A 27669-nucleotide genomic window follows, 5' to 3' on the forward strand; every position below is an offset into this window, starting at 1 on the left:
AGGCGGGCAGCGGGAAGGTCACGAACATAAACCCTCTTTTTATTTTAATTATAATTACTGGAGTGTGGGCGGCCAGTCCGGAGTTACAAGTCCGGCACCAATCCGCGATCATTCCTCGCGACCAACGCGCAAGGGACACCAACAAGAGTCCATGAAGAAGTTGACATGGAGCACCCCTCCACACACAGCAGTGCACAGCACCTACACGCGAGCGTGTGTGTGTGTGCACAGCTAGACTTGTGTGTGTGTGTGTGCACAGCTAGACTTGTGCGTGTGTGCGACTATACTTCTGTGTTTACATGGAGATGGGGGGGGGAGGTACATACACAGGTGTACACTTGTTTTGTGCGTGTGCAGGTAGGTGGGTGTGTGTCTGTGGGGAGTGGTGGTGCAATGGTTAGCACGCACTGCGCTACGAATCCCGCTCAGGACTAACAACCGTGGCGAATATTTGAACCGGTTGCTGCTCCTAAGTCTACTCAGCCGTGCCTGGGGGAGTGGTGTTTGCCACACCAGCGCCTCCGTGCGACGTGCTGGCCTTAAAAGGTGCTTCCCTTACAGCCCTTACCCACCCCCCCCCCCCCCAACAGTGCATCCATCCCGACACAAGCACCGTGGCGACATCACTGCCACTTTGTGGCAAATGGGAGTCCCCGGGTGCTATCGTGTGCGTGCGGGGGCGTGTGTACGCTTGTGTGTACGCTTGTGCGCTCGCGAATCGCCCGAGGACATTGCACTGCAGATCCGGACGGCCACATCCACCGACGGCAGACAATTAAGAACATCCCACGGTGACACTGCAGTCACCATCTCTAAAACCGTGGCCCACGCGTGGCCCATACACAGCCCACGCGTGGCCCACGCACACACACACGAGCTTGCACGCGCACTGACGCCACTGCCCACTACTACCATTGACCGGCAGCGTCTCGGATATTCACCATGAAGTTCCTCCCGAAGCACTCGCCAGTCTCCACATGAACAAACGTCGCCGATTAACTCCCTGCCATTCACAAGAACGTGCGCGTGTGTACATGTGTTGCACGTGCCAGCGATCTCGGTTAACCTGTAACACCTGGTGGGGGGGGGGGGGGGGTTCTGTCTCGTTACCTCCTGCCAGAGAGCCTTCGACATTTCACCCGGCCTCAAAGTGCACCGAGCCTGGCACAAGCGCTTTGCGGCTGTTGTATATGTGCGTACGTGCGTGCGTATAGCCGGGGGCCCAACCTCTCCTCCCACCCCCTCCACAATTAACAGTGGCGCACCCCACAGAGGCAATTGTCAAGGGAGACCGCGCCATCGCGTGCACGGCGATAGTGCAGCCACAGGATGCACAAACAGAGGGGCTGGGGGGGGGGGGCGACGGTGGTTGGCGGGGGTCTCTACTGCAGCTCCTTCATGCGGTTGAGGGCGCTGCCGGCGCGGAACCAGCTGATCTGGCCCTCGTTGAACGTGTGGTTGAGCTGGAACTTGTCCGTGGAGCCGTCTTTGTGCTTCACCAAGCACGACAGCGGCTGCAGGAGGCAACACGCGCACACATACAAGGACAAGGATCCCCCGTGTAGCCTTAACAGACTGTAGGGGAAAGTGCTGTTAGCGAGCAGCACCTATGAAGGCCTGGAACGGTACACGAACGAGGGGGTGGGTGGCCAGCACCACGCCCGACCGCCTTTGTCTCCCCAGTGGCGATGTTTACACACTGCACCAGGTACTCATTTAAGGCTGAGTCGACCTAGGGGAGGCCCGGGACCAGTTCAGATAATCGTCATTGGTGTTAGCCGTGAGCGGGAATCGCGCACACACACACACCAATACCCGCCATCCGCCACTAAGTGACGGTGACGTCACCACGGCGCCTGTGCCAGGCCAGGTGCACTTTGAGGCCACCACGTAAAGTGTCGAAGGCTTCACTGACAGGAGGTCACGGGACAGACCCAGCAGGTGCCATGGGTTGACCGACTGAGAGGACTGGCAGATGTACCAGCTGTGCCCCCTTACTGTGCCATACACACAAAGACAAAGATCCCCCGTATAGCCTTAACAGACTGTTGGGGCAAGTGCTGTTAGCGAGCACCTATGAAGGCCGGAACGGCACACGAGGGGGTGGGTGGCTAGCATCACGCCCGGCCGCCTTTGTCTCTCTAGTGGTTATGGTTATAGACCACACCAGGTACTCATTTGAGGACGAGTCGACCTAGGAGAGGTCCAGGACTGGTTAAAATAAATCGCCGTTTGTAGCGGAGCGCACCAACCGTTACGCCATCGCTCCCGTAATATACACACAAAGATAAAAAGATCCCCCGTATAGCCTTAATAGACTGTAGGGGCAAGTGCTGTTAGCGAGCACCTATTTAGGCCAAAACGGTACACCGAGGGGTGGGTGGCCAGCACCACGCCCGACCGCCTTTGTCTCCCTAGTGGCGATGTTTACACACCGCACCAGGTACTCATTTGAGGCCGAGTCGACCTAGGGGAGGCCCGGGACCGGTTCAGATAATCGTCACTGGTGTTGGCCGTGAGCGGGAATCGAACCCGTGTCGCCAGGTTCGTAGCTACCGCTACACTACCGCTCCCCACTAATATACACACACACACGGGAAGGACACCGCACCTTGCCGGGAGCGAAGGTGGGGAGGCCGATGATGGAGATGCGGTCGTCGGGGCGGATCTTGTCGTAGTCGGCCGGATCGTCAAACGTGAGTGGCAGGACACCCTGCTTCTTCAGGTTCGTCTCTGTGTGTGTGTGTGCGCGTGCGTGTGTGTGTGTGTGTGCGTGCGTGCGTGCGTGCGGGCGTGTGCGTATGTGCATGCGTGCGAGTGTGTGTGCGTGTGTGCGTGCGAGCGCGTGTGTGTGTGCATGCGTGCGTGTGTGCGTGCGAGCGCGTGTGTGTGTGCATGCGTGCGTACAGCGGTGGCAGAGAGGTCAGTGCAGTGCCCCACAAACCTGACCACCCGAGTTCAATTCCTGCTCACGCCCGCTCACACGAGCAGCATCAGTGGTGGTTCAAGCTCGACTTCTTTTGTTACGCGGATGATGGTCCCGTTTAGCCGGTTACCCGGCTATTTTACGCCAGAGACACTATTGGTCGAAGTTATATGGTAGTGTGCAGCGCTGTGGTGCCATGTGCCATAAAGTATGCGAGCTTAGGATTTGCCGACGATAGTCCTGCGCGATAGTGCACCCAGCCGCGCTGGTGTGACGGCGCGCTGTACCGTGGATGCGAGCGAAGGACTTGACGATGATGGCGCTCCCCCCGAGGTGGCGTGGCTCCAGCGCGGCGTGCTCGCGGCTCGAGCCCTCGCCGTAGTTCTCATCGCCGACCACGACCCACTTCACACCGCTCTTCTGCTCACACACACGCACACACACGCAGTTATCGACACAAACACACGCACACAGTTATAGACAAACACACACGCACAGTTATCGACACGAACACACACACGCAGTTTTAGGCGCAAACACACACGCACGTACAGTTAGACACAAACACACACGCACGCAGTTATAGACACAAACACACAGATATATGCACTAACACACAAACAAAAACACATATATAGGCACTAACACACAAACAAAAACACAGATATAGGCACTAACACACAAATACAGAACTACGACCCACTGCACCCCGCTCACACACAACACACGACAGACATTAACGCGCACACACATGCAGACACCGACACACATCAACATTGGCACCTCATGGTGCGTACGTGCGTGACGTGGTGTGCGCACGTGCGTGTGTGACGTGGTGGGCGCACGTGCGTGGGTGACGTGGTGTGCGCACGTGCGTGGGTGACGTGGTGGGCGCATGTGCGTGGGTGACGTGGTGTGCGCACGTGCGTGTGTGACGTGGTGGGCGCACGTGCGTGGGTGACGTGGTGTGCGCATGTGCGTGTGTAACGTGGTGGGCGCACGTACGTGCGTGACGTGCGCATGTGCGTGTGCGACGTGGTGTGCGCATGTGCGTGGGTGACGTGGTGGGCGACGTGGTGGGCGCATGTGCGTGTGTGACGTGGTGTGCGCACGTGCGTGAGTGACGTGGTGTGCGCACGTGCGTGAGTGACGTGGTGTGCGCATGTGCGTGGGTGACGTGGTGGGCGCATGTGCGTGGGTGACTTGGTGTGCGCACGTGCGTGGGTGACGTGGTGTGCGCACGTGCGTGGGTGACGTGGTGGGCGCATGTGCGTGGGTGACGTGGTGTGCGCACGTGCGTGGGTGACGTGGTGTGCGCATGTGCGTGGGTGACGTGGTGTGCGCACGTGCGTGGGTGACGTGGTGTGCGCATGTGCGTGTGACGTGGTGGGCGCACGTGCGTGTGTGACGTGGTGGGCGCACGTGCGTGGGTGACGTGGTGTGCGCACGTGCGTGGGTGACGTGGTGTGCGCACGTGCGTGGGTGACGTGGTGTGCGCACGTGCGTGTGTGACGTGGTGTGCGCACGTGCGTGGGTGACGTGGTGTGCGCACGTGCGTGTGTGACGTGGTGGGCGCACGTGCGTGGGTGACGTGGTGTGCGCATGTGCGTGTGTAACGTGGTGGGCGCACGTACGTGCGTGACGTGCGCACGTGCGTGGGTGACGTGGTGGGCGCACGTGCGTGGGTGACGTGGTGGGCGCACGTGCGTGGGTGACGTGGTGTGCGCACGTGCGTGGGTGACGTGGTGTGCGCACGTGCGTGGGTGACGTGGTGGGCGCACGTGCGTGGGTGACGTGGTGTGCGCACGTGCGTGGGTGACGTGGTGTGCGCACGTGCGTGGGTGACGTGGTGTGCGCACGTGCGTGGGTGACGTGGTGGGCGCACGTGCGTGGGTGACGTGGTGGGCGCACGTGCGTGCGTGACGTGGTGGGCGCACGTGCGTGGGTGACGTGGTGGGCGCATGTGCGTGGGTGACGTGGTGTGCGCATGTGCGTGGGTGACGTGGTGTGCGCGTGTGATGTGGTGTGCGCATGTGACGTGTGTGACGTGGTGTGCGCATGTGCGTGGGTGACGGTGTGCGCATGTGCGTGGGTGACGTGGTGTGCGCATGTGACGTGGTGTGCGCATGTGACGTGGTGTGCGCATGTGCGTGGGTGACGTGGTGTGCGCATGTGACGTGGTGGGCGCATGTGCGAGTGTGACGTGGTGTGCGCACGTGCGTGGGTGACGTGGTGGGCGCACGTGCGTGGGTGACGTGGTGGGCGCACGTGCGTGCGTGACGTGGTGTGCGCATGTGCGAGTGTGACGTGGTGTGCGCACGTGCGTGGGTGACGTGGTGGGCGCACGTGCGTGCGTGACGTGGTGTGCGCATGTGCGAGTGTGACGTGGTGTGCGCACGTGCGTGGGTGACGTGGTGGGCGCACGTGCGTGCGTGACGTGGTGTGCGCACATGCGTGGGTGACGTGGTGTGCGCACGTGCGTGGGTGACGTGGTGGGCGCATGTGTGTGTGTGACGTGGTGTGCGCATGTGACGTGGTGTGCGCATGTGCGAGTGTGACGTGGTGTGCGCACGTGCGTGCGTGACGTGGTGGGCGCATGTGCGTGGGTGGGTGACGTGGTGTGCGCACGTGCGTGGGTGGGTGACGTGGTGTGCGCACGTGCGTGGGTGGGTGACGTGGTGTGCGCATGTGCGTGGGTGGCGCAGGGGCACCTTGTATTCGCGTGCCGTGTCGGGCACGGCACCGGTGGAGCCCGTCAGCTGGTTGGTGACAAGGTTGACTTTGCCGTTCTCCGTGTTGACGGCGCCGATGAGAAGGTTGTTGGAGATGTTGTCCAGGTGGCCCCGGTACTTGAGCCACGGCCCGGCCGCTGAGATGTGGTCAGTGGTGCACTTGCCCTTCACCTGCACAACCACAACCACAACTATCACCACAACCACAACCACCACCTCTACCACTTTCCTTTCACCTGCACAACCACAACCACAGCAACCACCACCACTTCTATCACTTTCCCTTCACCTGCACAACCACAACCACCACCACAACCACCACTTGCCCTTCACCTGCACAACCACCACCTCTACCACTTTTGCCTTACATCTGTGCAACCGCAACAACCACAATCACCACCTCTACAACTTTTGCCCTAACATCTGTACAACTACAACAGCCACAATCACCTTTACCACTTTTGCCCAAACACCAGCACAAAAACCACAACCACCTCAACCATTCACCCTTCACCTGTACAACCAAAACCACACCACCGCCACCACCTGTGTGTACGTGATCGTGTGTGCGTGTCTGGGGAGCGGCAGTACAACGGTCAGCACAACTGCACTACGAACCCGGCGACCCACAATCAATTTACTCCGGCCTTCATTAGGTGCTGTTCGCTAACAGCACTTGCCCCAACAGACTTTCAAGGCTAAACTTGAGACCCTGTGTCTTTTCAATAGCGCGCTTGCACGACAGCGTGTGCGCTTTGTCACCTTGATGAGCACCAGCATGTCGGCGAGGTCCTTGCCGTCCCACTTGTTGAACGGCTCCAGCAGCTGCAGCCGCTGGCTCTCGGGGGAGACGTCCACGCGCACCGACTGGCCGTCCGGGGGGGGCTCCTGGTACGTGTCCATGCCGGGGTCGAAGCCCTGCTCGCCGACACGGAGACGGCGGACGGGGCGGGGTCACGTACGGGGAGAAGACTACCACGTGTGCGTGTGTGTGCGTGCGCGAGTGTGGGACTGTGTGTGGTGGCCAGCGGTTAGTGAGTGGTGCTGTCAACGCAGCCCCTCATGTGCTGTGCCAGCCTTAATTAGGTGCTTGCTAAGATAACTTTCCCCAACAGTCTGTCAATCTAAACATGGGGTCTTTGTCCATGGCTGGGTCTTATAGCCCGCATGCCTAAACAGCTTTTGTTCGGCCGGATAGAGGGGGCTAAACGGGCACGGCACGGGCTAGAGAAGAGATGGAGTGAAGTGGTACAGGAGGATGTGGAGCTGAGTGGACTTGCCGATGACTGGTACCAGCGGTGTCAAGATCGGCCTCAGTGGAGGAGGCTCGTGAAGGACGCTGCTACTGGGCAGTTGGAGGCAGTTGCCCTCCAACAACAACGGAGGGTGGAGGAGCGACGCTCACAACAACGAGCGGAGCGCCGGGTGGCTAAAGCACAGCAAGTTGGCACAGTAGGGGGCACAGGTAGTGCATCGGCCAGTCATCTCAGTCGACCCGTGGCGCCTGCGTCTGCCCCGTGACCTCCTTCCAGCGGGCGTTCGACACTCCACGTGGCCTCAATGTGCATATAGCCTGGCGACGTCACCGCCACTTAGTGGCGAATGGCGGTTGTTGTTGTTGTGTCAGCCTTGTGTGCCGGTCACGTGCTTAGTGGGCTGTGCTGGTCGCGTGCCGTGTTGGTGGTGTGCTTATTGAGTTTGGGCCGCGCGTGCCTTGGCAGGGAGCTCGTCCCCGGTGGGTGGGGTCAGCTTGAACTTCTTGCCGTCGGCCGCGGTCAGGAAGTCCGTCTCGGGGTTGAACTTGAGCGAGCCCGCGATGGTCAGCGCCGTCACAATCTGCGGGGGACAACGGCGAGGCGCTCGGAGACGCGACGGGACTCCGGGGACAACGGGGGGGGGAGGGGGCGTGGGGACAGAGGGACATGGGAGCAGAGGTCGCAACCGGGTACCCGATACCCGTACCCTACCCGATACCCGGCTACCCGTACCTGGCCGGGTACGGGTACGGGTACCCGTTTGCGACCCTGGTGCGGCCGGGTACGAGTACGGGTAGGCCGTGAGTCACTGGTGAGTAACCGTTTGTCACTCATTTCCCAACGTCTTGTCTCTTCTCACAATTCAAGTTCCTAGAATCAACCCACCCGCGCCTGCAACATGGCTTCATCCCAGAGGTCGCAATCGGGTACCCGATACCCGTACCCTACCCGTACCCAGCTGGGTACGGGTAGGGTACGGGTAAGGAATCAGAACCCGTTTGCAACCTCTGCATGGGAGCGACGGAGACGTGGGAACACAGCGACACGGTGGCGCAGGGTTACAGAGACCACGGAGAGAGAATGTCACAGAGACGTGGGAACACGGCGGCGTGGCGACACTGTGCCGGAGGGTTACACGGACACGGAGAGAGAACGACACAGAGACGTGGGGGCACTGGAATATAGACACATGCAGCAGAGTGCCACGGGGACAGGAAGCTGGGGGATATGCGAACATCGCAGCACAGAGATAAGGGGGCACAAAAACAACGGAGCAAGAGAACACGGGGGCATGGGGGGGCACAGCCAAGCACAGGGGGAGAGAGAGAGAGGAGGGGGGGGCTGCACCTCGGGGGAGGTGACGAAGGCGTGAGTGGCTGGGTTGGCGTCGTTGCGTCCCGTGAAGTTGCGGTTATACGAGGTCACGATGGTGTTCTTCTCTCCCTTCTTCACGTCCTTCCTGCGCTCGCACACAACACAGATCCACAGTCCAACCTTAGCAGACTGTTGGGGAAAGTGCAATTAATGTAGGCACTATGAAGGCTGGCATGGCACACGAGGGGGTGGGGTGGCCAGCACCACACCCGGCCGCCTTTGTCTTCCTAGTGGCGATGTTTACACACCACACACAATGTACTCTTTCAGCCTAGGGGAGGCCCAACACTAATTCAGATCGTCACCAGTGTTGACCGCCAGGGGAATCCAACTCGGGTCGCTGTGTTCAGAGCACAGCGCGTTAACCACTACGCTACCAACACACAACAGCCACAAGCAGCAGTAACGTCACCACGGCGCTTGTGCCAGGCTGTGTGCACGTTAAGGCCACGTGAAGTGTCGAACGGGACATGGTCACGGGACAGACCCAGGTGCCGCACAGTCAGGATGTGGCAAACACCAGGCGGAGTTTCACACACGGACAAAGACAGACAGAGAGGGGGAGGGAGGGAGATCAGGAGAGAAGGTGGGGTGTGTTCACACCTGTCCCACTGTCCGATGCACGGGCCGCAGGCGTTGGCGAGCACCACGCCCCCGATGTCACGCAGAACCTGGGCCTGTGTGGGGACACGCGCAGGAATAAACGGGAGCATGAGTGGTGTTCACCCATTCACTCGGTCGTTCACGCATTAATCACGTTTTTAGTTCACTCGGCCGTTCAACCATTCACAGATTTATTCACTCCCACCCAAGTCAGGCAAAGCCTGGGCCCGTGTAGAGGCATGGACCACTGGGGGTCAAGTGGAGCAGGGGTGGTGTTTACTCATTCATTCATTAGTCACTCACTCATACTCTACTATAAGCGCACAACTTTATCCATCTGCGATGAACGCTGCACTTTCCGTCGTTTTCATGCACGAACGACGGAGGCGCAGGGACAGACGTTCGATTACGTTGGAATCGATCTGCAGACGGCGGTCTTCTCACAATCCCAAACAGGTGAAATGCCGCATCGAACCGAACCCCCAGCAAGGCCATCAACTTAACGACGTCGTTTTCAATTAAGTCTTCCAGATGTAAAATGAAATAAGCTTTTAATGAAGAAATAAAAGTATCTAATTCAAATCATAGTACAATTCAAAGATGTTTCATTTCAAAACTTCAAAACGGAGCATCGAGTGCTTGCGTCAATGCGTCGTTTGTGTGAAAAAAAATTCGTGACTTTCCTGGCCAAAGGCTGTAAATGGTTGCGAGGCCCCCGAACAACCCCTAGTTCAGTATATTTACTCATCAACTTCATAGACAAGCAGGTTAAAGCCCCGTGAGAGACTCGAGCGAAAGTTGAACGATGCAAACGTTTCCTCAAGTAATGTTGCTGAAGTTGCATATGTCTGTGCAACTCACACAAATATTAGAAACAGCAGCTGACGTGTGTTTATCATTGCCATCGCAAAATGGCTATCATGGCAACCTGGTCCAAAATGGTTGAAATTTTTTACGCGTACGACGGCAAAAGATATATTTTTTGTATATTCAAATTGAATTATTTTTCCTTTTTAAAAGTAGATAACTCACCTCACACAACGTTGCTTTGGCTCATTCTTACTTTTGCCCGAGTTGCTTTTCTAAAATAACAATGCATGTCTTACTAAACAGGCCGAGCCTCCGCTTTCCCCCTTGCCTAGTTCCCCTGCCAGGCTCAACGGGGCTGGGTCACTCAGGCGAGAAGCGAGGGCTAGGGTCAGGCCTACCTGCCCCTACTGTGTTAATTATTACATTGCGGGTCTTGACAACATTTAATGAATCAGTAATGAGTAACTGTGCTGCGCATAACAAACAGTGAAGCTGCAATGTTTAACATGGAATTTTGGGCAACATTTGCAGAATGCAACCAAGTTTAGCTAAATAAATGTTTGAAGAAAAGTAGTCCCTCGGTTAAGATTTTAAATTAATTGCACCAAAACTACTGTAAACCGTAATAACCGTTCATCGAGTTCACTCAAAAGTTGAAAATGAAGTCAAAATCCCCGGAGTCTGCAAGAGAGCTGTTTCCACTGACGAAACAGAAAACGTAACGTAAACAAAGCCAGTCTAGGTATCAACGCTCATCAATGGGCATCGCCGATTGGCTGAGGGCATGGCTCGGGCCCACTTAACGAGCGCTCGGGATTGGCCGAAATTGGCCCCCTCGTGCATAACATGAACATGCCGTTAGTCAACATTTGAATGTTAGTCGAAACCATGGGGGGGTCCCTATGGGGGGGTCCCTATGGGGGGGGTCCCTATGGGGGGGGTCCCTATGGGGGGGGGGTCCCTATGGGGGGGGTCCCTATGGGGGGGGTCCCTATGGGGGGGGTCCCTATGGGAGGCGAAACGTTAACAGAAAAAATCTGTAGTGAATGTCACTTGCCTTGTGTAACTCCAGTCTCCCTCGCAAGGGAGACTAGAGTTACACAAGGCAAGTGCAATGTGCACGGTCAAGTCACAGCTACCTACTGAACATCTGTGAACAAGAGCTTTCTAGCTCATCGGATTCCTCCAGTATAAATATTTTCATTCTGACCTCGCTAGGGGTGAAAAAATGAAACTAATATTACTTTTCGAATTAAAGCTTTCGTGACTGCAGGGATTCATCTTCTTGGTTCTTTCGGTAAAGTCACGTAGAAGGGAAGTAATAAAATAATAAAAATAAAACATAATAAAATAATTCTCACGATGTTTCGGCAACAACGCAAGCAGCCATCCCTCAGACGCTGTCTTCCCGACAGACCTGTTCTTCACCTGAGGACGGCTGCTTGCGTTGTGGTCGAAACGTCGTGAGAATTATTTTATTATGTTTTATTATTTATTATTTCCCTTCTACGTGACTTTACCGAAAGAACCAAGAAGACTAATATTACTGTTAAACCAGAGGAAAAAAACCTTACATTGATAGGAAACATTAATTATGTTTATAATTCGGCAGTATAAGGGTCAGACTTAGTCCAACGATTCTACCCGCTGTGTGCATTATACGTGGTGCTACCGTGTGTCTCCTGCGTGGTTCCGTGTGCGCTGTCGCGTGTTCGGCCGTGTGCGTGTCCGATGTCTGTACCGATTGATGCCATGATACCGTGTGTGCCGTGTCTATTGTACCGTTGTGTGTACTGGCCGTACTACTGCATCGCTGTGTACTGCGGTGTGCTTTGCCATGTGTACTGCCATGTCCAATTTAGACTTTAAGTTATACATTTTTTCTGTAGCACGCGATGCATTCTACTCGCCTCTGACGCTCTGTGCTGGTTGTACCATGTTGACGCACGACCTTGGCCATTCGGAATTTGACATTGTACAGTTGTTTTGGGATTCTTTTCATTTGTTTTGCTGTTGCTGTAACAAGGTTCCTATGGTGTAACCGGGTCCCCACCCCCCCCATCGAACATTTGCACTTATTGCTCAATGGGTTTCAACTGTGCCAATGTAAAAGCAAAAGCCCCAAAGGTGGATGTCATGTGTACAGCAACGCTTTCCAGTCAGTTGTACTGGAAGGTTGCGCGAGTGTGTTTTATGTACTGCGATGCGTTTGGCCGTGGGTATGGCGTGGTGTAGCGTGGTGTAGTGTAGTGTGTGTAGGTCTAACTTGTATGGTGTGGTGGTGTAATGTGGTGTAGCGTGCTCTTTGGTTCTTTCGTTAAAGCCACGTAGGTAGAAAAAAAAATCACGACGTTTCGATCGCAACACAAGCGGTCGTCCTCAGGACGGAAAAAAATAGTTCCACTGCTGGATTATTATTTTTTCCCGCCTGAGGACGACCGCTTGTGTTGCGATCGAAACGTCGCGATTATTTTATTATTTTTTCTACCTACGTGACTTTACCGAAAGAACCAAAGAGTATGGATTCCTGCAGTCACGAAAGCTTCGAATCAAGAGTGGTGTAGCGCGTTTGGTGTGGTGTAATGTGGTGCAGCGTGTATGGTGTGGTGTAATGTGGTGTAGTGTGTTTGGTGTGGTGTAATGTGGTGCAGCATGTACGGTGCAGTGGAGCGTGTATGGTGCAGTGTTTGGTGTGATGTAACTTGTATGGTGTGGTGTAACTTGTATGGTGTGGTGTAACTTGTATGGTGTGGTGTAACTTGTATGGTGTGGTGTAACTTGTATGGTGTGGTGTAATGTGGTGGAGCGTGTTTGCTGCGCTCACGTAGCCGTCGCGCTCGATCGTGGCCCGGATCTGCTCCGAGCCCGGCGTGACGGTGAAGGCGGCACGCGCCTTGAGGCCGTGGCTCAGGGCCTGGCGCGCCACCGACGCCGCGCGGCCCATGTCCTCGTAGCTGCTGTTGGTGCAGCTGCCGATGAGACCTGTGCAGCAGCAGCAGCAGCAGCAGCAATGATAATACAACAACCACTAGCACCGTCACAACCACCACCACCACCACCACCGTTAACACGACTACCACACCACCAGTATCGCCATCAGTGCCACCACCACAAGTACCATTAGCACCATCACCACGAACACCACTACCAGCACCACACACAACACACCACCACCAACCAACCGCGTGTGTCAGACGCGGTGCCTGGTGTTGTGTTCATATTCTTAGGTTTTTTCAGTAAAGTCACGTAGGTAAGAAAATCTAAATTAATAAAATAAAAATAAAATAAAAATCACGACGTTTCGGAGGCAACACAAGCTTCCGTCTTCAGGTGGAACTGTCACAGCACGATTGCTGTAATCAAGTAAATGAGAGATTCCAAGGGATACTACCCCGTATATATACTGGTTTAGGGGAGGGGGATGGGCCAGGCGTTGTGTTGCAGTGCATGCGAGGTTGTGACGAGCGCCACGTTGCGGACGGCGTCACATCGCGTTGCGCTTCCTGCCGCGCCGGCTGTGTCGCCGTGGCTGGTGCTGGGGCAGGTGCTCACCCACTTTGATGTCGGTGGGCCAGCCGTTACGCTCTGCGGTGGCGCCGACCTCGGCCACGTCGTGGGCAAGGTCCGGTGTGAACGGCCCGTTAATCATGGGCTTCAGCTGCATCGGCACACCACACAAAGAACAAATTTGACCCAAGGTCTACACTCATTTACCAGCTTCATATTCCCTATTGCCGTACATATACTGGAGGAAGGGCCTTTGCTATTGATGCCCCCCACTCACCGTTTCCACTCATGGACATGCTAATTTCTCTAACCCCTCCGTCTCTCCCCGCCCCCGCCCTCCCCTTTCTCTATTTAAGGCCTCGACACAGAGGCGTAGTTTCTTTTTGTGCTATGTTTGCTCTCTCTCTATGTATCTCTGTGATATCTGTCTGCTTATATGTCTGTATATGTTTCTGGTTCTGTGTTTAATCTCTCTCTCGAATTTAGCATTCTCAGGAAGAACGTAATCAACCAGGTAGGGTGTTGACTGTTATGTTATCCGACTCTCTGTTGTATTACATTACATTTCTAAGTATACTAGACTTGTGTTTCTATTTCATTTATACCTGATGAGGATTGCTTGTGTTGCAATCGAAACGTCGTATGCTAGTATTTAATTTAATTTATTATTTTATCTTTATACGTGACTTTACCGAAAGAACCAAAGAATAATTCCTGCAGTCACGAAAGCTCCAAATAAAGTTTGAAATTGAAACTTGAGTCACTACCTATGAGATCTTCACTCAAAACTGCTCTAGAGGAGTTGTACACCCCTAGCTGCCAGTGCTATTCAGTGGCCTAAAATAAAATGTTTCGCTCTGGATGATCGCTACAAAGTATGACCTGTGTTTTGATTTAGTGTGCTGATCTTAAAGGTGCATTGAAAAATTGTAATACTCCGATTGATGCTCCTGCTGCTGTGGAGTGGCTCATGCAGCCAACTATGGCTGCAGGGTTTTGGTAGTACATGTTTATGCCATTTATTGTGAAAATTCCGTCAGTTCCTATGATTGCTTTTTCATTGCTTTCATGGCTTTATTTTGGTGATTTCGAAAAGTGTATTGGTTTAGCCATGTTTGTTTGTTGTAGTACAGAGTTAGACTGATGACCTTAATCTAAGTTGTCTTATGGTTGTTGTTGTTTGACTTGCATCCCACTGGGATTTTTGCACACAGCGTTGGTGTACGGTGTTTTTTTCTGCAATATTTTGCTGTCTTTTCTTGGATTTTCTGTTTGCACTTAGTCACATATTCACTTTAAGATGTTTTCTTTGTTCATGTTTTTGTTTTTTGTTTGTTGCGGTTGCACCCGATTCAAGAGCCGAATGGCTCACAGGGCTACACCTAACACATGAACTTGAACAACCACATTACACACTCAAGAGTGCGTCGGACCCTGCATCGGTGGCCAACTGCGATGTGGCCTACGCTGCGGCGTCTGACTGTGTGGTGCGGTAGAACCCTGTGTTGTGGCCGGATATACGGCTGCGTGGCCGGGGCCTGTAAAGTGCCCGAAACCCCGCGCTGTGGCTGACCTCATTGAGGTTGATCTCGACGAGCTGGTCGTAGTGGCAGTCCGCGTCAGGCACCAGGTACTCCTTGTTCTTCTCCGCCAACTCGGCGATCCCTGCACCGTCCCCGCAGCCAAGGTCACAGGTCAGAGCCAACTTGTGGGCACGCCCCCCCCCCCCCCCCTAGTCCCCGCCACCGAGGGTGGGGGATGGGGGGGGTGTGAGGGGTCACGTGGTGAGGGAGGCGAGGGAGGGGAAGGTGGTGGGGGCTGGATGGTGACGGGTGGTTAAGCGTGTTGAGCATGGTGGTGGTGAGCGTGTTGGTCGTGAGGTTGATGGTGAGCGTGGTGGTGAGCGTGGTGGTGAGCGTGGTGGTGAGCGTGGTGGTGAGCGTGGTGGTGAGCGTGGTGGTGAGCGTGGTGGTGAGCGTGGTGGTGAGCGTGGTGGTGAGCGTGGTGGTCAGCGTGGTGGTCAGCGTGGTGGTCAGCGTGGTGGTCAGCGTGGTGGTCAGCGTGGTGGTCAGCGTGGTGGTGAGCGTGGTGGTGAGCGTGGTGGTGAGCGTGGTGGTGAGCGTGGTGGTGAGCGTGGTGGTGAGCGTGGTGGTGAGCGTGGTGGTGAGCGTGGTGGTGAGCGTGGTGGTGAGCGTGGTGGTGAGCGTGGTGGTGAGCGTGGTGGTGAGCGTGGTGGTGAGCGTGGTGGTGAGCGTGGTGGTGAGCGTGGTGGTGAGCGTGGTGGTGAGCGTGGTGGTCAGCGTGGTGGTCAGCGTGGTGGTCAGCGTGGTGGTCAGCGTGGTGGTGAGCGTGGTGGTGAGCGTGATGGTGAGCGTGATGGGGAGCGTGATGGGGAGTGTGGCGCTGGTGAGCATAGTGATGGTGGTGGCGAGCGTGGTGGTGGTGGCGAGCGTGGTGGTGGTGGCGAGCGTGGTGGTGGCGAGCGTGGTGGTGGTGGCGAGCGTGGTGGTGGTGGCGAGCGTGGTGGTGGTGGCGAGCGTGGTGGTGGTGGCGAGCGTGGTGATGGTGGCGGCGAGCGTGGTGGTGGTGGCGGCGAGCGTGGTGGTGGTGGCGGCGAGCGTGGTGGTGGTGGCGGCGAGCGTGGTGGTGGTGGCGGCGAGCGTGGTGGTGGTGGCGGCGAGCGTGGTGGTGGTGGTGGCGAGCGTGGTGGTGGCGAGCGAGCGTGGTGGCGAGCGTGGTGGTGGTGGTGGTGGTGGTGGCGAGCGTGGTGGTGGTGGCGAGCATGGTGGTGGTGGCGAGCGTGGTGGCGAGCGGTACCCTCGCGCCCCGTCTTCACAAGGTAGTCCCGCATGCGGTGGTTGTATGGGAAGATGGAGGTGGTGGCTCCAATCTCCGCTCCCATGTTGCAGATGGTGGCCATGCCTGCAAGGCACGCACGCGCATGCCCGGTCAGACCCGTAGTGCGTTGCACGTGGCGCGGTGCGGTACGGTGCGGTACGGTGCGGTTTGTGCAGTGCGGTAATCCGCACCGGTGCAGGAGATGGAGTCGACGCCGGGCCCGTGGTACTCCACAATGGCGCCCGTGCCGCCCTTCACCGTGAGGATCCCGGCCACCTTCAGGATCACGTCCTTGGGCGACGACCAGCCGGACAGCTCGCCGGTCAGCTTCACCCCAATCACCTGCACCACAACCACCACCACCACCGCCACGATCATCACCATAACCAGTCACCACGACCAGCCAGAGAGCTTGCCGGTCAGCTTCACTCAAATTAAACACACCACAACCACCACCAAAAATCAATAACACAACCGCCACCTCTTCCCATACGCGTGGTGGATCCGCTGTTTGGGCATTGCCTTGTGCTCAGCTCGCGGCGATACTAAAACTACATTGATGATGTACGTATGAACTTCTTTCACACCATACGTGGCCAATCGTGCTAATCGGACGTGCGGTGATGGCGATGATGGCGATGATGGCGATGATGGCGATGATGGCGATGATGGCGATGATGGCGATGATGGCGATGATGGCGATGATGGCGATGATGGCGATGATGGCGATGATGGCGATGATGGCGATGATGGCGATGATGGCGATGATGGCGATGATGGCGATGATGGCGATGATGGCGATGATGGCGATGATGGCGATGATGGCGATGATGGCGATGATGGCGATGATGGCGATGATGGCGATGATGGCGACGACGGTGGAGGAAGCCGGGCCGAGTGGGGTTCCTGCGTCGCGTGACAGCGAAGAATAGCGACGACTTATCAAGGGGGCTGTCACATCCAGCAGCGGGTTAACCCCGGCTCACCTTGGGGCACTTGAGCTCCCAGGGGATGTTGGCCATGACGTCCACGGCATCGGCGCCGCCCACACCGATGCAGACGCCACCCAGGCCGCCGCCGTTGGGCGTGTGCGAGTCCGTGCCGATGAGTAGCACGCCCGGGTACGCGTAGTTCTCCAGGATGATCTGAGTGGCACAACACAATCGTCACAACCCAGCCGGCTACCGTCCCAACCCAGCCGGCTACAGTCACAACCCAGCCGGCTACCGTCACGACCCAGCCGGCTACCGTCACGACCCAGCCGGCTACAGTCACGACCCAGCCGGCTACAGTCACGACCCAGCCGGCTACCGTCACGACCCAGCCGGCTACCGTCACGACCCAGCCGGCTACCGTCACGACCCAGCCGGCTACAGTCACGACCCAGCCGGCTACAGTCAACACCCAGCCGGCTACCGTCACGACCCAGCCGGCTACCGTCCCGACCCAGCCGGCTATCGTCCCGACCCAGCCGGCTACCGTCCCGACCCAGCCGGCTACCGTCCCGACCCAGCCGGCTACCGTCCCGACCCAGCCGGCTACCGTCCCGACCCAGCCGGCTACCGTCCCGACCCAGCCGGCTACAGTCACGACCCAGCCGGCTACCGTCACGACCCAGCCGGCTACCGTCACGACCCAGCCGGCTACAGTCACGACCCAGCCGGCTACAGTCACGACCCAGCCGGCTACCGTCACGACCCAGCCGGCTACCGTCACGACCCAGCCGGCTACCGTCACGACCCAGCCGGCTACCGTCACGACCCAGCCGGCTACCGTCACGACCCAGCCGGCTACCGTCACGACCCAGCCGGCTACCGTCACGACCCAGCCGGCTACCGTCACGACCCAGCCGGCTACCGTCACGACCCAGCCGGCTACCGTCACAACCCAGCCGGCTACCGTCACAACCCAGCCGGCTACCGTCCCGACCCAGCCGGCTACCGTCCCGACCCAGCCGGCTACCGTCCCGACCCAGCCGGCTACCGTCCCGACCCAGCCGGCTACCGTCCCGACCCAGCCGGCTACCGTCCCGACCCAGCCGGCTACCGTCCCGACCCAGCCGGCTACCGTCACGACCCAGCCGGCTACCGTCACGACCCAGCCGGCTACCGTCACGACCCAGCCGGCTACCGTCACGACCCAGCCGGCTACCGTCCCGACCCAGCCGGCTACCGTCCCGACCCAGCCGGCTACCGTCCCGACCCAGCCGGCTACCGTCACGACCCAGCCGGCTACCGTCCCGACCCAGCCGGCTACCGTCACAACCCTGCGGGCTACCGTCACAACCCAGCCGGCTACCGTCACAACCCAGCCGGCTACCGTCACAACCCAGCCGGCTACCGTCACAACCCAGCCGGCTACCGTCACAACCCAGCCGGCTACCGTCACAACCCACACGGCTACCGTCACGACCCACACGGCTACCGTCACGACCCACACGGCTACCGTCACGACCCAGCCGGCTACCGTCACGACCCAGCCGGCTACAGTCACGACCCAGCCGGCTACCGTCACGACCCAGCCGGCTACCGTCACGACCCAGCCGGCTACCGTCACGACCCAGCCGGCTACCGTCACGACCCAGCCGGCTACCGTCACGACCCAGCCGGCTACCGTCACGACCCAGCCGGCTACCGTCACGACCCAGCCGGCTACCGTCACGACCCAGCCGGCTACCGTCACGACCCAGCCGGCTACCGTCACAACCCAGCCGGCTACCGTCACGACCCAGCCGGCTACCGTCACGACCCAGCCGGCTACCATCACAACCCAGCCGGCTACCGTCACGACCCAGCCGGCTACCGTCACGACCCAGCCGGCTACCGTCACGACCCAGCCGGCTACCGTCACGACCCAGCCGGCTACCGTCACGACCCAGCCGGCTACCGTCACGACCCAGCCGGCTACCGTCACGACCCAGCCGGCTACCGTCACGACCCAGCCGGCTACCGTCACGACCCAGCCGGCTACCGTCACGACCCAGCCGGCTACCGTCACGACCCAGCCGGCTACCGTCACAACCCACACGGCGACCCTCACAATCCACACTGCTCCCTAGATTTGAAGCTTTCGTGACTGCAAGGATTCATATTCTTAGGTTTTTTCAGTAAAGTCACGTAGGTAAAAATTTTTAATTAAAATTTATTCAAGTAAAATAAAAATAAAATAAAAATCACGACGTTTCGGAGGCAACACAAGCTTCCGTCTTCAGGTGGAACCGACACGGCACGATTGCTGTATCAAGTGAGAGAAATTCCAAGAAAACAGTCCTTGTATATATACTGGTTGAGGGTGGGAGGAGCCATTGTGAGGTTCGGTGCGGCTGAAGCACGCTGCAAGGAATGAGCCTTTGTTGTGCAGACTGGTTGAAATGGGAGGTTCCAAGAGTTGTTAAGGTGCAGCTGATGCAAAGGTGCGGCTGCTGTAAATGGGACTGAGCCTTTGTTATGTAGAGGTGGTGCGGCTGAAACCTCTGTTAGGAATGAGCCTTTGTTGTGCAGACTGGTTGAAATGGGAGGTTCCTGTCACAACCCACTCTGCTCCCATCATAATCCTCGGGTGCCGTGCCGGCCTTCATAGGTGCTCGCGAACTTTGCCCAACAGTCCGTTAGAGGTTATACAGATAGTACTAATAGCATATCTGCATTTCCCATAAATATGCTAAATTCCTCTTGATATGCAAATTCTTTTGTCAAGACGCTCTTCGCCCCCTCCATCCCAGCATAAATAGTCGCTCCAAGCCTGGGGTGTGCCATTCAGACTCTGCCTTCTCGACAGACCTGTTCTCCACCTGAAGACGGCTGCTTGCGTTGTGGCCGAAACGTCGTGAGAATTATTTTATTATGTTTTATTATTTTATTATTTTCCTTCTACGTGACTTTACCGAAAGAACCAAGAAGATGAACCTTTGTCTTTGTCCATGTCTATACGTATGTGTGTGTGTGCGCGCATGTAGGCGTTTGTGTTTATACATGTGCGACTTCTCGTGAGAGCACATTCCCACCTGGTGGATGATTCCGGAGCCGGGTTTCCAGAATCCGACTCCATATTTCTTGGCAGCTGTGGCCAGGAAGTTGTAAACCTCCTTGTTGATGTCCTAGAGCACGCAAGCACACACATGCACACACACACAATCAGCCACAACCCACAATCACTCCCCGAGCAAGTAGCCTCACCGCAGATGGCCGGGCAGTAGCGGCGACGCACGCGGCTTGTAATTAAGTGCTGTGGCTTGCACTTTTTTTATTAATATTTTCTGGGTTTACAGCAGGGGAGAGAGTGGGCTCGCTACCGCCCTACTGAGTGGGGACCACGAGCGGGGTGTGTGTGTGTGTACGTTTATACGGAGAGGTTGAGGGAAATTAACCTAAAAAAAGACAGCCAAGGGAGCGGGGGGAAGGGAGTTGGGGGGGGGGACAGATGAAAGAGAAAGGGAGGAGCACTTAGAAAGGGATAACTTACACGTCCCGCTTTGGTGAACTTATCAAGGGAAGTCGATGACCCCTAAGAGTGGCGATTGACTCCTATCCATCCCTGTGGTGGGAAGGGAGCCACTTCTTGCTCCCATCATATATTACATTTCTTAACGAACTCTACAGAGAACCCCCCCCCCCTACCACCCCCACACAGTGCGCCCACCCCACTCCCGCCACGCTTTAGTGAACTTATCAACGGAAGTCGATGACCCCTAAGAGTGGCGATCGACTCATATCCATCCCTGTGGTGGGAAGGGAGCCACTTCTTGCTCCCATCATATTAGATTTCTTAACGAACTCTACAGAGAACCCCCCCCCCCACCCCCACCCCACTCCCGACCCCCACCTTGGCTCTCTGCAGGTCCTCGTCCCCGCCGAGCTGCGCCTCGATGAGGTGGTCGCAGTGGATTGTGGAGGGCACGGCGACGCGCGCCAGCCCGCTGCTGATGAACTGCAGCATGGCCATCTGCGCCGTGGCGTCCTGCATGGCCACGCGGTCGGGGCGCAGCCGCAGGTAGGAGCGGCCGCGCTCCAGCTCCTGCGAGTGCGCGTCCTCCAGGTGGCCGTACACCACCTTCTCCGACAGCGTTAGCGGCTGCTTTAGCCTGGGGACGCGACGGGCGGAGAGCGACAGGCGGTCAAAGAGTCTCTCCCAGAGGTCGCAACCGGGTAGCCGATACCCGTACCCTACCCGATACCCGGCTACCCGTACCCGGCCGGGTACGGGTAGGCCATGAGTCACTGGTGAGTAACCGTTTGTCACTCATTTCCCAACGTCTTGTCTCTTCTCACAATTCAAGTTCCTAGAATCAACCCACCCGCGCCTGCAACATGGCTTCATCCCAGAGGTCGCAATCGGGTACTCGTACCCGTACCCTACCCGATACCCGGCCGGGTACGGGTAGCCGGGTATCGGGTAGGGTACAGGTACCCGTTTGCAACCCTGGTGCGGCCGGGTACGGGTAAGGAATCAAAACCCGTTTGCGACCTCTGGTCTCTCCCTCTTCCAACGCCTCCTTTCAACTCGTATATTTTTTTCCAGACTCCTCTACTTACGAACAAGTCTGTCCGTAAGTCGATTTGTTCGGAAGTCCAACTTTACTCCTGTCGATTCCAAACAAGTTGTGCGGCATGTACACGAAACACGGGACATGGCTTTTAAAGTTGTATAATCTCCTGTAGATGCCACTGGTTCTTCACGTTCTGCAGATGTAGATGACACCACCGCCATCTATTGCACGGCAGTTGAACTTACGACTCTGGATCTGATCAGGCAAGTGGACATATGCACAGGTTTGGTAGCATCTCTAAAAGTTCCTAAATCGAATGTTCAAAAGTACAGAAGTCCCTGTATTAACTATTGCTATTTAACGATTTTTATTTTATCAGGTAAGGCCCACTGGAGCTGCAGACCTGGCCATGGACAAATGAGATCTCAACGAAGTGGTTTATCACGTGGAAATATATTGCAGCCAAATACTCTGAAATATTCTCATTATTTCGATTTAAAGCTTTCGTGACTGCAGGGATTCAACTTCTTGGTTCTTGCGTTAAAGTCACGTAGAAGGGAAAAAAAACCATAATAAAATACAATTCTCACGACGTTTCGGCCACAACGCAAGCAGCCGTCCTCGGGTGAAGAACAGGGCTGTCGGAAAGACAGCGTCTTTCCAACAGACCTGTTCTGTCTTTCCGACAGCCCTGTCCTTCACCTGAGGATGGCTACTTGCGTTGTGGCCGAAACGTCGTGAGAATTGTATTTTATTATGTTTTATTTTTATTATTTTATTATTTCCCTTCTACGTGACTTTACCGTAAGAACCAAGAAGATTATCATTATTATCGATTACTTATTATCATTCCGCGCCTTTACCAAGTGAAGCCTCGTCACGTCTCAAGAGCGGCCCAGAAACTTTACAAAATATCCCGCACCCCTGATGTTATAGACGCGGCCCGAGAATTGAACTCAGGGTCGCTGGGTTCATAGGGCATCGCACGCAAGACACTTAGCTATCACTCCGCTCTCAAACTATGATGAACAATACCAGTTATTTACATCGTTATTATAATCATTAATCCAGGAAATCCACACCGAGTTTCAAGGCTCTTTTTCAGGAGGGTTCCTGCCAAGTTTCCGCAGTGGCTGGGGCGACGTTGTTGCTGCTGCTGTTGGTGCTCTGTGCGATCCCAATTGAGTCGTTTGCAGGGAACATTGCAGCAGCATTTTGGATTTTTTTTTCGATTTAAAGCTTTCGTGACTGCAGGGATTCATCTTCTTGGTTCTTTCGGTAAAGTCACGTAGAAGAGAAATAATAAAAATAAAACATAATAAAATAATTCTCACGACGTTTCGGCCACAACGCAAGCAGCCGTCCTCAGGTGAAGAACAGGTCTGTCGGAAAGACAGCGTCTAAATTCTTCACCTGAGGACGGCTGCTTGAGTTGTGGCCAAAACGTCGTGAGAATTGTATTTTATTATGTTTTATTTTTTATTATTTTATTATTTCCCTTCTACGTGACTTTACCGAAAGAACCAAAAAGGAGCATTTTGGATGTTTTTGTTACAATGTTTTTTTACATTTTTACTCTGGGTTCTCTCTCTATCCGGGCTGAACTCTTTAGCTTCCGAGTTGCGCCAGGATCGGGCAGATTGCGGGTGTGACTTGGTCACAGGCATAATTCATTAGCCTAGGGATATGGTTTGCAGATAAATTATTTAAATAAATAAAAAACATGGATTCTTACAATAGGCGTGTGGTGTCAACATAGCACCCAAATCACCAACCTGCACCACTACACACACCTCTCGCCACACACCTATCGCACCTGTTACTACACACACACCTGTATCACCATGCACCTCTAACACGACTTCCCCATCTCTCAAGCATCCCCATCACTCCACACACCAATCACACACCGTCACTCCACCCACCTGTCACCACACAATGTCACACCAGTCAGACAATGTCACACACACACACACCTCTCACTCCACGTGAATTCAATTAAAAGTTGTATTTGTTACACGGAAAATCCCGTTTCGCCAGTTACCCAGCTAGTTTTCAAGGGAGATTCGTGGTGCATCAACACAGAACATGGTACAACATCCAACTGATCTGTGCGGAGGAACAGGTAACAGCGGAACAGGTAACAGCAAAACAGAACGCGTAGGAGGCGCAGGCAAAAAGAATGCATCAAAAGAACAGGGGACGAGGCTATTGGGAATTTGCACATTTCGGATCGTATGCCCTTTAGATATTTAGCGGATTTCTTTAAAAAGACTTCTGGGATGACAGCCCAGTAGTGGTCTCTTCGGATGTCGAGGGGGGTGACAGAGGTCGCAATGACAGGTTCTGCAAGGGGGAGTCAAGGACAAAGCAGAGGGCCTCATGGTTTCAGAGGCTAGGCGGTAGATGATGTTGCAATATAGTCAAAGATAAGGGGGGGCATGGTGGCTGAGGACTTATCAAGATGGAGCTGAGGGTGGGATAGTGTTTATTGTAGAGGAATACATTTTTTTGTATCTTATTGGCCATATGATCGATGTGGGGCCTTGAATTACAGTTTGGAGTCCGAGATAATACGTAGCTAATTTAAGTTATTGACCTCATCAATTAGATGTGAGTCCTGAGACACAATGTGCGCAATGGGACAACACGCGTCACACACACACACCAGTGACACCGCGCGCGCACACGCACGCCTGTCACACCACACGCGCACACACACACACACCTGTCACAACACACACACCTGTAACATCGCGCGCACACACACCACACACACACGCACACACACATGCCTGTCACACCACGCACACACACGCACGCCTGTCACACCACGCACACACGCACACACACACACACGCCTGTCACACCACACACACACGCACACACACATGCCTGTCACACCACGCACACACACGCACGCCTGTCACACCACGCACACACGCACACACACACGCCTGTCACACCACGCACACACACGCATGCCTGTCACACCACCACACGCCTGTCACACCACGCACACACACACACGCCTGCCACACCACACACGTGCCCACCCACCCCAGTGACACGGCACTCACCTGTCGCGCACCACGTTGATGTTGTTGCGCAGCGGCGTGTAGTCGATGTGCTGCTGCGGCTCGAAGCGGCTCATGGGGACCCCGGAGGCGCAGAGCGCCGCCCTGGAGTGGAACCCGCGGCCGCATCGCGACGCCTGACAAGACAGCGAGTTGGAGCGAGTGAGCGAGTTAGAGAGACGGAGCGAGTTAGAACGGCAGAGCGAGTTGGAGCGAGTTGGAGCGAGTGAGCGAGTTGGAACGACGGAGCGAGTTAGAGAGACGGAGCAAGTTAGAGAGACTGAGCGAGTTAGAACGGAGTGAGTTGGAGCGAGTTGAAGAGACGGAGCGAGTTAGAACGGCAGAGCGAGGGGCAAGCAGAGGTCACGGCAAAGTTGAGGGCAGCAGAAGCCGACACAGCGCCCCCTATTCCCAAACCTCGCTCTCTCCCCCAACACCCCTCGCCTTTGCCCGTTCGCTGCCCCCACAAGCTGCCCGCGATTGCCCCTTGCACCAGGGCAGGGGGGGGGGTCAAGCCAGGCCACATCCTCTACGCCAAGGCTCCCAGGCTGTGTGGGCCCGCTTGGCCGTGTGTGGTGTGTGGAGGAAGTGGTTGTTGGTTATCTCAGTCAATTCTAGATTTGAAGCTTTCGTGACTGGCAAAGATGCATACTCTTAGGTTTTTTCGGTGAAGTCACGTAGGTAAAAATACAAAGAAATAATAGAAATATTATTCATAATTTCTATGATTTTTATTATTTCTTTTTATTTTTACCTACGTGAATTTATCTCTATCTACCACCAGGCAAACTGCAGGTCACATCATTATTTTATTTTTCATTATGTTGTATTTTTATTATTTTATTATTTCCCTTCTACGTGACTTTACCGAAAGAACCAAGAAGAGGTCACATCATCTTCCTCCACCCACCTCTTCCATCGCCACCTCAGATTAGCGCGGCTGGGTACGCACGGTGCGAAAGAAGTTCAACATACACCTCCTCCACTTCGAAATGCCCTCCTCCTCCTCCCGTCATCATTGATCAATAACAGGCGTTTTGGGGTTAGATCGCGTAAATATATAAATGTGTCGTTAAACCCGCCACCACCCGACACAGCCAATTTGTAAGGACTGTCACGTAAACAGAAGGTGGCCAATTCGTCACTAGTACAGCACTAACCGGTGTGTTGGAGAGCAAAGCCACGACCTTTACGATTCTAAATTGTAGTAACGAATTGGCACGATTTGTTTAAGTGACAAACCTTACTAACTAGCCGTGAGCGGGTTAAACGACACTTTCATATATTTACGCGATCCCCCCCCCAAACATCGGTCGCGAAAGCCTTACGTGTCAAATCCTCATCATCATAATCATCATCTTCACCATCATCACCACGGCGATGTTGGGGGGGGGGGGACCAGGCCGCTCTGCGTTGCCATGACGCCCGCGCGGCCTCGCTAATTACATCGAAAGCCAATCGCCCCCTCGAGCCCCGGGGGGGTGAGGGGGGACATCAGCGGGCAGGCAGACCAGGCAAGGCAGGCTCCTTCGTTGCCTCCGGGGGGCCCGCGTCCTCTCCGCTAGGGGCGACGCAGCGGCCGCCGCTAACCTTGAGTCACCTTGCCCGGCTCGGCTCGGCTCACATAGACCGCCCCTCGGGCCGAGACTAAGAGCCCTGTGACACGACGCCCGACGCCACGAGGCGAGAAGCAGCACACGGGCCGCTCGGTGACGGGAGGGTGGCCGGGGGTGGTGAAGCCGCGGGGTCGATGGGGCTAGCGAGGGCAGTCAAGGGCAGTAGAAGTAGAAGCAGACACCCCCTCCCACCCCGAATCGCGTCCTCTCGACAGCGGCCGCAAGACCCGCTCGCCTCGCGTGGGGTTTGTTAGGGGAGAGGGAGACGAAGACTATGGAGGAGAGGCGAGGAGAGAGGCGAGGAGAGAGACGCGGGGAGTTTTACTCACCGCGACGCCCGCCGCCTTCACCATGTGACTCGCCATTTTGTTCCCTGACAAAGATGTCGCGGGGGCAGTGACGTCGCCCCCGCTTATATATGGCCGCAAGAACGTCACGTGACGCTCCCCCCCAACTTCTCTCCCCCCACCCCCCTCTCCCCCGACCGCCTCTTTTCCCCCCACCCCCTCCTCTACCCCCACCCCCTCCTTACCTCTCCCCTACCCCCTTCTCTCCCCCCATCACCCCCAACTCCCCCCCACCCCCCTGTCCCCCCACCCCCCATCACCCTCCACCCCCTCCTCTCCCCCCACCCCCCATCACCCCCCAACTCCCCCTCTCCCCCCACACCCCCCATCACCCCCCAACTCCCCCTCTCCCCCACCTCCTCTCCCCCCACCCCCCTGCCCCCCCACCCCCTCTTCTACCCCCACCCTCCCCATCCTTCCCCCCTCTCCCCCCAACCCCCATTCCCCCCACCCCCCATCACCCCCCAACTCCCCCCATCCCCCTCTCCCCTACCCCCTCCTCTCCCCCACACCCCTCTCCCCCACCCCACATGAAATGTCAATCATTGACGAAGCCGGCGCTGTGTATCGATTGTTCGATTCGAATATTTCTGGGGGAAATCGATTCTAACCCACGTGGGGCCAAGCACGCGCCGGAATCGAAGACTAGCGGGAATCACGAATCGCGTACGGGAATCACGAATCGCGTACGGGAATCACGAATCGCGTGCGGGAATCGCGAATCGCGTGCACTCCGGGGATGTGGGAAACAACCGCCAAAATCGATTTACGAATCGTGAATACGCGAGTGGAATCGTTGGAATCGAGAGAGGTGGTTTGAGCGCAAGGTTAAATAACCCGTTGAATGTGGAGGGGGGGGGGCGGAGTGATGGGGAAGAGTCAAGCGTGGCAGCACCGTTCTCCCCCTAGGTAGGCTCAGCCTTAACCGAGTTGACATCAAAATTGCGGCGAAGATGACTCGTTCAGGACATCACCGCCCCTTCCCCACCAACTCTCTACCCAAGCCGCAATGAACACAAATGGTGAAGTATGGCCCCTAGCAACACGCACCCGTTGCTACGCGTTCATCCAGCAGTGGAGTGAGCACGGCTACTGACC

At 56.0% G+C, this 27669-nt stretch overlaps 1 protein-coding gene across 1 annotated transcript; it reads right to left on the reverse strand.

The window, feature by feature from the left end:
- Positions 1-18: 18 nt before the first annotated feature.
- ACO2 (aconitase 2) lies at positions 19-26655 on the reverse strand. The gene is made up of 18 exons (XM_078618591.1): positions 26554-26655; positions 24612-24745; positions 20868-21126; positions 20050-20142; positions 17033-17191; positions 16238-16388; positions 16026-16130; positions 14782-14873; positions 13254-13359; positions 12526-12683; positions 8892-8965; positions 8262-8373; positions 7372-7494; positions 6421-6576; positions 5638-5829; positions 3214-3346; positions 2612-2733; positions 19-1514 (listed from the first exon to the last, which is right to left on the reverse strand). The coding sequence occupies exons 1-18, from the start codon at positions 26587-26589 to the stop codon at positions 1383-1385; spliced, it is 2337 nt and encodes a 778-aa protein (XP_078474717.1). The 5' UTR covers positions 26590-26655; the 3' UTR covers positions 19-1382.
- Positions 26656-27669: the final 1014 nt, after the last annotated feature.

This window comes from Lampetra planeri, chromosome 58, assembly GCF_965212315.1.
Source record: "Lampetra planeri chromosome 58, kcLamPlan1.2.h2, whole genome shotgun sequence".
In the NCBI taxonomy this organism is placed as follows: Eukaryota; Metazoa; Chordata; class Hyperoartia; order Petromyzontiformes; family Petromyzontidae; genus Lampetra; species Lampetra planeri.

Coding starts and splice junctions, on each gene's coding strand:
- ACO2 (XM_078618591.1), bottom strand. CDS start 26,589: ATGGCGAGTCACATGGTGAAGGCGGCGGGCGTCGCG. Junction 14,874..16,025: donor TGTGAAGACGGGGCGCGAGG/GTACCGCTCGCC, acceptor GGGACGGTGCAG/GGATCGCCGAGTTGGCGGAG. Junction 5,830..6,420: donor ACATGCTGGTGCTCATCAAG/GTGACAAAGCGC, acceptor GTGGTTGTGCAG/GTGAAGGGCAAGTGCACCAC.